General features: G+C 39.0%; 1 protein-coding gene across 1 annotated transcript in view; it reads right to left on the bottom strand.

The window, feature by feature from the left end:
* SCG5 (secretogranin V) overlaps positions 1-10,398 on the bottom strand; it is a 27,984-nt gene extending 17,586 nt beyond the window's left edge. The window contains exons 1-2 of the mRNA XM_072428947.1: positions 10,316-10,398; positions 8,596-8,827 (exon numbers count right to left, since the gene is read on the bottom strand). Coding sequence (XP_072285048.1) covers positions 8,596-8,827; positions 10,316-10,321 — 238 coding nt within the window. The 5' untranslated portion in view covers positions 10,322-10,398. The remainder of the gene's footprint in view (positions 1-8,595; positions 8,828-10,315) is intronic.
* Between the last annotated feature and the right edge of the window lie 540 nt (positions 10,399-10,938).

Raw genomic sequence — 10,938 nt, 5'->3', positions numbered from 1 at the left:
AAGATTCCCAAAGCGCCATGATTTAACTAAATAGCACAGCAGATGAAGCATACTAAGTTCTTTCTTTGCACAAAGCAACTTAAAACTTGTAGCTTGGTGCAGACGGCTGAATAAAGCAGAGAACCAATTACTCAAATAGGATATTACATTTTTGGGGAAGTTTGGGGGAAAGGATGCAAATAGGAAAACAGTGCTATCTAAAATTTATCAGACAGATCATAATTAAGTTGGTGATAGCAAATTATTTGGGAAGCCTAGTGTTAGGAAATGCTCATCTGTCCGGTGACTTTGTGCTGTTCACCATCGTGGTAATTAACACTGTCTGTTCTGTCCAGCGATGTCAGTTGCCACAGCCAGAAGAACTGGGATACCAGCAGCCCCTGCTTCCCTTTAGATGTGCAGCCTGATGAAGTTATGGCATCCCCAGCATCCATTGTTAGGCTGTGCACAGCTGAAGGGGATTCTAGAAGTTGATCAGCTCCTGATTCAGTTCTGTACTGCTAATGGTTTGGACTTTATGGCCTATCTGCTCCCAGTCATCTCCCAGTGCCTGTTGTAGCGTTTAGCTGGGCTAATCTGTGCTGGAGATTTATCGTCTGATTTACTGTTGCTGACGTTGCCAGTTTATGCTGCCTGCACCGACCTTTGCCTGTTACCCCGACTGCTTGTGTTTTGTCCTTGTGTACTTCATTTGGTGGACTGATCTCTTGTGTATGACCTCTGCTCTGTATTCTGGACTTGGCTTTGTTGGAATCTTGGTACTGCTATCTGTGGGCTCCTGGCTTGCTTCCAGCCCATTCCCAGACACCATCCCTTGCGCAGTAAGTCCTGGGGGCAACTGAGTGCTGGGAGACATAACCAGTCTCTCGAGGCTGAGCAGGGGCTTACTAAAGGTAACTGAAGGACTGGTGCTGACCAGGGCCTTACACCCAGGTATTTTGGGGTATACAAGATATTTTTAGGGTCTGAAGCATTGCCTCTAAAAAACAGCTAATTAACTTTTCAGCTAACTCCTATGCCGTCAGCGGTTCACTATTCTTTTTCAGGGCCTCATTCTTAGCCGTTACACCCCTCTACCATTGCAGCAAACATGTTTTTAAATAGGCCGTGTTGTTGTATATGTCATAAGTAATTTCTGTTCTGGCCAGGATGACCACTAACTGAAGGTAATACATCTACAGTACTAAGACAGCTAAATAAATTGTTCTTATAGAGATTTGTGATATTTTCATTGGAAAAGTAATGGGGGTACAGCCACCACTGCAAACCTTATTAATGCAGGCCTGGTTTTGTATTATCTTTTTAGGCACACAAGTTTCTATGTTAAATAAATCAAAATTCCACTAAAATGGACCATCTTCTATCCCCAGGCCCCATGCCAAGTGGGCTGTTATGACTATTGTTTTGTCATTGATCTTGAGGCTGATAGGCTGAGAAGCTGGTTAATTGTGAACCAACAGCCAATTAAAACTACATACTCATTTTCCTGATTATCCCAGTGTTCTCATAATTTCCCCTACCCATTGATTTACCCTACTGGGTCTGCATGTGCACCACAAGGGGCTATGCATTTTTAGCACAAACATGCACTAAGTGTTGGATTTTAAAACTGAGTAGAATAAAAAAGACAATAAAACATCCTCCCTAGAAAATATTTTTAATTATCCAGTTAGTTTTGTAGTACAACCCAATTTTGTTTTTGTTTTTTGTATTATATTATATATAAATCCATTATTGGCTCTGCCTCCTCTGACATTTGGTTATATGGGTTCTAGAATGTCAATTTCTTAAAAGGGCCTGGCAGGATCTCTACCATATCTGCCCAATTAGATCCATGATTATGAAGGTGCTGCATTGCCACCTTTTGTCCAGAATCAAACACTGCAACATGTACAATGCATATGATAACAGTTAATGAGATATTCATGCTGATCATATGCAAATGTGTTCCCTGCGTGATGGTGAATAATATAAAGCAGACGGATTTCTTTTCCTACGCATTTCATCAAAACACTATGTCATGTGAGAAGTGTGTATATAAACCTTCCCTCCTATGCCTGCAATGATTTGCAGACCCCAGGAGATAAGAAGGGATCAGAGGGTCCCTCACGCACAGGATTCTTTAGTGCAGAGTCAAGGTCGCCTGGTTTCCAGGAATCCTATTCATCAGGTCGTCTTGATTTTAGTCCTTAGATCACAGCACAAAAAAGCAAATTACTGCTAACATTTAAAAGCTAATAGTAGTTAAACATTCATGAGCTTCATGGCTTAGTATATAACAGTGGACTTATGGAGCAATGAAAGTAATAATTGAAAACAAGTGTTAACTGTAGCATTTTTTGTAGTTCGATTTCTTTAAATTAAATGTTCCAAACATTTGATAGTTTTATTTTAGGCAATTGTGACTTTAAGCAAAGGTACTGCTAGATGCAAGTTATCTTTGTAGTGGCATAGTGGCTCTTTGTATGTTCAGGTATGAAACTGCTGCAGTGTGACTACATACATTTGTATATATAGTACAAAGGTGTGGGCCTAGTGCACTCTGCATTCTAGAAAGCTGAAAATTCTTGGTATACTTTAGTAGCTTTTCCCAAGTTTTTAATCTGATATCTTAGATTTTTACTTAAAATCTATATTTTTTAAATTTTACTCATAATAAACTAAAAATATGTTGGGCTTTCCAATAAGAAAGCCTAGCAGTACAGCCATGTGTTGTTTGGATGTATATATAATTACAAACATGAAGATACAAACTTAGGGACTTTTAAGGTAACCTATCATACTTCACAATTCACAATCATAATAAAATGCCAGCAATGCTTTATTTCAAAACAAAATTTAAAATCACACATCTCTCCTACCTTTCAAATTCACAGCCACACGGCGCGTGCACCATACTGACACTGGTATGAAAAGAGTCTCTCTGTGGCACTCTGAAAGCCCCTCTCTATATAGGTCAAAGCGATGTCTCTCTCTCACTTTTCTAACATACTTTCATGCAGTATGTTATCCGGTGTCTTACTTCCTGCTTCCTTTTTTTTTTACATTCGTTAGCGGAGTCTATATTCGTTAGTCGAGTCCCATGAACAGTGGAAAAAAAATTGTTAGCCGAAAAGTAATTTAGCAGGGCCATTTGTTAGCCAAGTTACCACTGTATTTGTAAGACAATAATGAAATGCCTGCATCCTGAAAAACAAGCAGTGACCTAACTTTACATTGCACGTGACAAAGTACACATGTTCAAAGGAAAAATGGAGCCATATTTCTCTCCTCCTCTACCAAGGCACCTGATTGGCTCATTGCTCCGTCTTTCGCCCCTGCACTTAATTTCATCCAATGGGAAGTGCATCTCTTCTTAGAGGAGCTGCATATGGAAGGGTAATGCCAATTATGCAGTTGCAAAATATATATTTTAATGATGGGGCATGTCAACAAAAAAATCACCCACGTGCCAGATAATCTGAGTACTCTTCTGATAGAGATAGAGAATAAAGTGGAACTATAGTTTCACAATGAAAAATACCGAACAGGCAAGCTGTTTATTGCAGAGCGACAGGTGATGGCCCTTCTGCAATAAAACATACTTACCTGCCTGTCTGCCAACTTCTTGTAATACACAGAGCTGTGGTTGCAGTACAGGGTAGGATGTTGGGATGTGCTGGGTATCTTGGAATCCCCTGGGGCTGCCAGAAATGAATGAACTCCCGCCACACATATGCACGTCTTTCTGACCTGGCCAATCAGGATGGCTAAAGACATGACACCAGGAAAAAGATTGGGTGAAGATGTGGGCTCCCACATGGGAGTGATGATAGGTCCACTAAAAATTTGCAATCAGGCAGGTTAGGTTATTTTATTGCAGCTGGGATATTGGCTTTCCCTTCTGCAATAAAGGACCTGCACGGTCGCACCTTTTTAATTATGAGGGTTTAGTTCTGCTTTAAAGTATTTAATACAAAGTTGTTATTATCAATGAGTTCACCATATTTTGCTTTACAAAGCTTAAGCATTAGATCAAAGTGGATACTAATATGTACAATATAATAAACAAAATAATTATTTCCTATGTATCATCCTAGCTATTAATTATAAAACACAATATCTAGCCACTATTGAAGTAATCTTTGGCCAGTATGCATTACATTTTTTTTGGCAGACTCTTTTCATTTTAACCTGGTATGGGATCCTTTGTATAGTTCATATGCTAGTAGATCATTAAGTAGATTAGTAAGGTTGGCTTTACATAATAACACGTCTTTCCATGTTGTAATTAGGATTTGGAGAAAAACCTTTTATGGGTGAAGATATATTTTTTCCATTATGCATTAGCTGAGCACATTTCCTATAATGTAAGCAGTTGGGGAAAGTACAGAATTCAGTCCCCCTCAGGTCTTCTGCTCAGTGAACATACTAATGGCTGATTATCCCAAGTAATTAGGTGAGTTAGTTGATGAGTATTCATGGCAGACATGGCGTGAATGACAATTCACATCAACAACCCTGGGCTACAGGCCTTTCTTTTAAGTGGAATTGATGGTTGGTTTATCATGGGTGAGTCACAAATAAAGAGGGGAAATTACTGTTTTCCAAAATATCCAAACACCTGATTTTTATTTTTTTTAGTAAGGGAACAACCTTTATATTAGCAAAGATTATTTATAATAACATGTATGTCTGCCTAAACTTTCAATTTAATGTGCATGAGGTCACAGCATTCTTTTACTGAAAAGACAGGAGGGATGAAGTGCAGACAACAGAGATTTCCAAAAGAAGTTTATGGGAAGAGAGATTCTTATAGCATGGCCTAGGGAATAAAAAGTACAACAAAACAAAAGGGTCATATATAAATATATTAACCATAAATACTTCAGAAAACAACACCACAATCATTTACACATTTATTTGATGGACCTAAAATATTAGTTGACATTTATTTTCTATTTAGTTATCTTCATTTTTGGGATCATGTATAGGTATTACCCACAAAAGTAGTGATTCCCAGTGGCGACCAAGCAAATTTTCAATGTTTAGTGCTTTACCTGTATTTTAAATATAAAGCCACACTTGAAGGGCAGTCCAGTTTTCCTTTCAGTAAAAATGGCTCACATCATTACATGTTTTTAGGAATTTTTGGGTGGAGTTTATTCCTGCCTGACAATTATCTACATATTTTCAGCAGTGATATGATTCAGCCAGTAGAGGAGCTGTGCAACAGATGGAGCATATTAATGAGTAAGTAAACCCTAAACACCTGGTGGGGAAACTTTCTTAATTCTACTGGCAAACTATTCCTCCCAATCACACCAACCATGGGGCACCATTTCTCCAAATGAAACCAACAATGGTGCACAATTCTGCCAGTAGACAACAATTTTTCACACTTTAACTAAAAAGAGCTTTATTCTTCCCATGGATACCAGTGGGTGTCATTCCTCACAAATATTGTCCCACTTACATTTCTGACATGTTAAAAAAATACTCCTCCAGCCGCTCTCTCTGCTCCTCCAATGACCTACTAATGACTTCCTCACTCATAACCTCATCACACGCAAGCAAGACTTTTCTAGAGCTGCTCCAACTCTCTGGAATGGTCTTCCTCATCCTATTCGGCTTGCTCCTACTTTCTGCTCATTTAAAAGAGCACTCAAAACCCATTTTTTCAAACTTACCTACCCGTCTTTTTCTGTCTTTTGAAACCACCACTACTTCCCACCACTACATATCTCCCATCCTATTGTGTGTGAAATTCCCCCACCTACTAGATTGTAAGCTCTTTGAGGCAGGGTCCTCTCCTCCTGTATCACTGTCATTTGCAACCCCTATTTAATTTACAGTGCTGCGTAATATGTTGGCGCTAAATAAATCCTGTTTATTAATAAAAATAATAATAATAAAAATAATAATAACAATGACACCAATGCTGGGGCACCATTCCTTCTACTGCTTGACAGGACATTTTTACTTTCCTCTGCCAATCAACATTTTTAACTACCACTGACCAATTAAAGTGGAACTATAACCATGTTACTTGCCTGTGCCCGTTCCCTCACAGGGTGCCGCCTTTTTTACTGTTCTTCTGATCCTGTAGGGATCTTCAGCCATATGGATTGGCTGACAGGGATGATGTACCTCCAGTACAGGCTTGTGGGAGCTTATTCATTCATGTCAGGTGCAGAGGAATCTGGGATAGCCAGGTATAATGGAAACCAAATCTAATGCTGTGCATGCACAGCTCAGCTTTTTGCCAGATATCTGGAGTTATTAGGCAAGTAGGAAAGTAGCCAGGCCCTTTCTGCAATAAGGAACTTTAGTTACACTTTAAGCCAGGGATATTTTTTTTACTGCTCCTGCTTACTCTCTGCCCTCCACCCCAAAGGTCTGATCTGGTCTAAACTGGCCCTTTTTAGAAAGTTTGAGGAGTGTTAAAGCAATTGGCAGTGGTAAACCAAAAAGGTAAAGAAAGTAATGCGTTCAGTTAACATAACACTGTAGAAATCTATATAAAGTTACAACACATCCTTAACCTCCCTGGTGGTATTACCGAGTGTGGCCCGAGGTTAATTTTCAGTATCAAAAGTGGTAACCCCAAGCAACACTCAGGGTAGCATTGTAGAGGACTTACTTGGTCCTGACGAACTCAGCGCGTCCTCCGGCGATGTCTGCCCTGCATCTGTGTACCCTGGCCTCGCGTCCCCAACGTGATCAATAGGACGTGTGAACGTGTGGGGGCAGTGCACTGGGGGGCATGACCGGTAGGGAAATTTAAACAGAATGTACCACTATGACATTCAAAATTACTGATATAATCAGACGGCCAGGGAGGTTAAAGATGATCACAAAATTTTTCATGATCCAATGAATCCTTGGCTAACTTTAAAGAAAAACACTATAAAAAGCAATTTCATTGTAACATACCTATAAAGTCATGTAAGGAGTAAGTACAGCTCATAAAAGTTTAAATGTAACATACTGTATTTGAACACACAACCACTAGATTTTTATTAAAACCATGCCTCTAGATAAACTGATATACTGTAATGACTATACAAATGACAAATGAAACTGGCTAGATAAACTTTTTTCTCATAAACTGAATTGATGATAATGTAAATTTGTTAAACGGAAAATTAGAATCAGCGCTTAATTTCGATATGGAGGGTCCAGTGTTCCCTTTGCTATTGATGTATATTTTGTTACCATCCCAAGATCTAGGGCCATCAAAAAGAAAGTTATGGACACCTATTAGTCTAACAAGGGATTTAAAAACATTTCTAAATTGTTTGAACAAAAAAAAAATTAGCAAGTATTGTTGACTTCAATGGAGTGCTATTTTGTACATGGCTGGCAAGCCTCAAATTACACCTTCAACAGTTGGTACCAAAGTGCATTCACAATTTAAAAGTAAAACTGAATTAGAGGTGTTCCAGAAAAAAGTTCATTGGCTATACAAAAAGAAGATTTACGCAGATCTACATTTTGCTATGGAAAATATAGCAAAGACCAAGACTTCTGGAGCAATGTACTGTAGGATGAGGGATTAAAGATAAAGAGTTGTGTGTCCACAGAAACAGTAGATTTATTTGTCACAAACCAAACACAGCCATTTAGGAGTGTAAACTCCATAGCACCTTAATAGCATGATGTTGAAGATGCGTTTGTATCGGGGGGGGGGCTTGTGGCAATTGAGTCAATAAGGATGAGAGATTATCAGTCTAAAAATTAAAATTGTTCAGAAATAAATCATTTAACAAAATAATGATGAAGAACACTAGCCCAGCTAGCAACTAGACAGAATGTAGAGTTATAGACCTGCCTAGTAAAAGCCCTGACACATGTCCCCCCTGAAATGTTGGAAATGTATCAGAAATTTGTCGGACACTAATGCAAGGCAGAGCGTATCACATTTTTACCACAATACACAAATAAATCTATGGATATTTTGGTAAATGCAGAGTGTGGCCTCCTGGAGAGAATGGGAAGATTTTGTAAGGTTTCTCTCTGATTGTATTGTGAAAAGAATGATTGACAGTTAATCTTCAATGGAGAGTTAAGCTACGTACACACTTCCAATTATTATCGTCGGAAAACGAGCGACGAACGTTCCTGCACGATATACACGAACGATCGTATAGCACCGATCTTGCACATAGAGGTAACGACACGATCGTTCGTAGATATTGTACACACAATAGATACGATCGTTTAAGCGATAGAGGAACTATGTGCACGACAGGAAAGTGAACGGACGTTCGTTCATTACGCATGCTCTGAATATGGACGATCAACGAACGACCGTAAACACGAACGATGTTCAACGATCGTCGTCCAATCCGATCCGTCGGTCCGGTCGTTCGTTTCCAGCGACTTTCCTCGTTCGTCGGCGTCGTTGGTTACTTTTTTACGAACGATTTTTTGCCCAATCGATCGTTCGTCGTTCGATTGGAACGATAAAAATTGGAAGTGTGTACGCACCTTTAGAGAGGCTCTCTAGATAACTAGACTTTTAAGTTACTATACTCAAATGAAGGGACCAACTGTGCCATTTCACTGGAGTTCCCTGGTTTTCTGTCTCTGGCTTATAAATGTATGTGTTACCTTCAATGCTTTGTGGACCGACAAGGTTCATGGCCTGGTGTGCAGGATACTCCACTCTAGGCCTGGCAATACCTAGCTCTTCCATTACTCCATGAAGCAAGCGTTGAATATCCGCCTCTGACACACGATCGGGGCTACGTGGGTTGTGACCAAATGATGGATTCAGCCCACACACCAACAATACCACCAAGGGATAGACCAAACAGATGATGACATTGCCTTTCATTGTCACCTGTATAAACAGAAAATTTGTCAAAATAAAGACTATGAACAGAAATAGATGAATAAATTCACATTCATTCTATGTTCAGAAAATATAGAAAAGACCAATACTTTTGGAGTAATGTACAGTCGGGTGAGTAGTAAAAGATCAAGATAGAGAGTTTCTAGGGATAGAAAGTTAAATGAGAAATACATCATTTAACACAATAATTATCAAGGACTAGTTCAGAATGGAAAGTTGCCTAGACATGTTCAGTCCATCAGTATTATCTGTGAAGGTTCATTGAGATTCATTGAGGTTGTGGTATACCTAGTAGTAGTTACATTCAGGTGGACTTGTTTTGTAAATTTGAGGATGCTTTGTCTAAACCACTTCTTCAGTTCTTGGAGCAGTCACAGGCCCACTCCCATTTTAGGAAAGTATATGACCTTACCAGACCAACAAAATACAGATATATATTTATTAGATAACTCTTTATAATAGTTAGAACACACTCATATTACTATTCCTCGTTGTCTTCTTTTACTGGCACTGTATCCTGGTAGACAACATAGGCGGTGCCAAAAGCCAGTAGTAGAACACTTCAAAGGAGCAATTTTTCAGAGGCAGTTATATATTATGCACTTTCATATGCTCAAGGTGGCTACTTTTGTTACGAACGGTTGGCAAAACTTACACATGGCAGCATAAAAGAAATTCTCTGGTGCCCTTGGTTGCCATTTACAAATACTTATTTGCTATGCACTGTGCTTTTTCTGTACAATTTGGCAGCACATTCCACATTTCTATGGAGCAAAGGGTCAATACAGTCACTCATGTGCCCCTTTCTTTTCGACAACTCCCATCTCTCATATATTGCTGAAAAGGCAAATATAGTTTTCTAGGTTCTTGTCCATGACCTGCGCTTACTTCATGACAATCATTTATGTATAGTAAACCAAATAGTCTAGATGGAGTCGTGGCTGCAGCAGTTTCATCCTGACACCACTGGAGAGCAGAGTTCTTATGTTTACAATAAATAACTGTATTTACAGGAGGCCTGCTGGGACATACATGTCTTGTATGTTACTTGTGTTTGAAGGTATATGTCAGATCAATGTTAAGGTGATAAATAACCCTTTTTATTATATAGTACCACCAACAGCTCCAGTCACTTCTAATCAAAAAGGACACATGTAAAGCAAGGTATTGCATAAAATTTCACATTTCTATCAAAAACAGTGAATGCATTTCCACCAATATTCATTAGGCAGATTTTAGTACATTAGAACAATAGACATTAGTAGCCTTCATAGCATCTGTGCTCCAGTAAATGCTTTGTTCTATGTGCATGGAAGACATATAATCAGATATCCAACCCCCTGCATAAGAATATAATATAAATCTGATCCTATAATTCCTTATATTGTGGATGGCACAGAGCTCCAGAAAAAATATATTGAACTAGTCAATTCGGAAGAAAAGCAGCATGCATAGGGAATAAATAGAGAGACTTACAAACATGGAGGATGACAGCTGTGAGATGCAGAATCTGAACTGAAAGCAGCTGGGAGGAGGGAGAGAGCAAGGATGCAGATGGAACAGAGATGTGGGCGGAGAGCTACATGGCAGGTGAAGAGGAAGGATGGGGAGAAAAGAACAATGTAACACATCTTAACCTGTTTCTGTCTGTTTATGTACTCAGTAAATTACATAAATACATAAATTACAGTAAAATATTTTTTTGTAGCTTCCATAAATCTTATTTTATGATAAGGGCAATAACCTACCTTGCATATAGAATGCTGTTGTAAGTGACCTAGATGTAAAGTGCTGCACCCCCATATACCAGTCCTCATACATATCTATTGCTGCCCGTATACTTCACCATATTTTAACCCAACCAGGCCTCCTCCAGAGGATGATTGGGTTTTATTGATCAATAAGCAATGTGTGCCTCACAGGTCAGTCTAAATGACACCAGTGATCTTTTTGACATTCTTCCCAATGGCCAGCAATGTAGGAGGCATTGTTCCTATTGACCTCAGTGCTCTTGTACTGTGAACTGTAGATATTTTATTGATAGTCCCTGAAGACTTGAAAGGTAATTCAATGCTTATCCCATGTTAAAAAAAAAAAAA

The sequence above is a fragment of the Pyxicephalus adspersus genome, chromosome 12 (assembly GCF_032062135.1).
Source record: "Pyxicephalus adspersus chromosome 12, UCB_Pads_2.0, whole genome shotgun sequence".
Taxonomy (NCBI): domain Eukaryota; kingdom Metazoa; phylum Chordata; class Amphibia; order Anura; family Pyxicephalidae; genus Pyxicephalus; species Pyxicephalus adspersus.
Note: the sequence above shows the minus strand (reverse complement) of the source record. Positions and strands in the feature narration are given on the sequence as shown.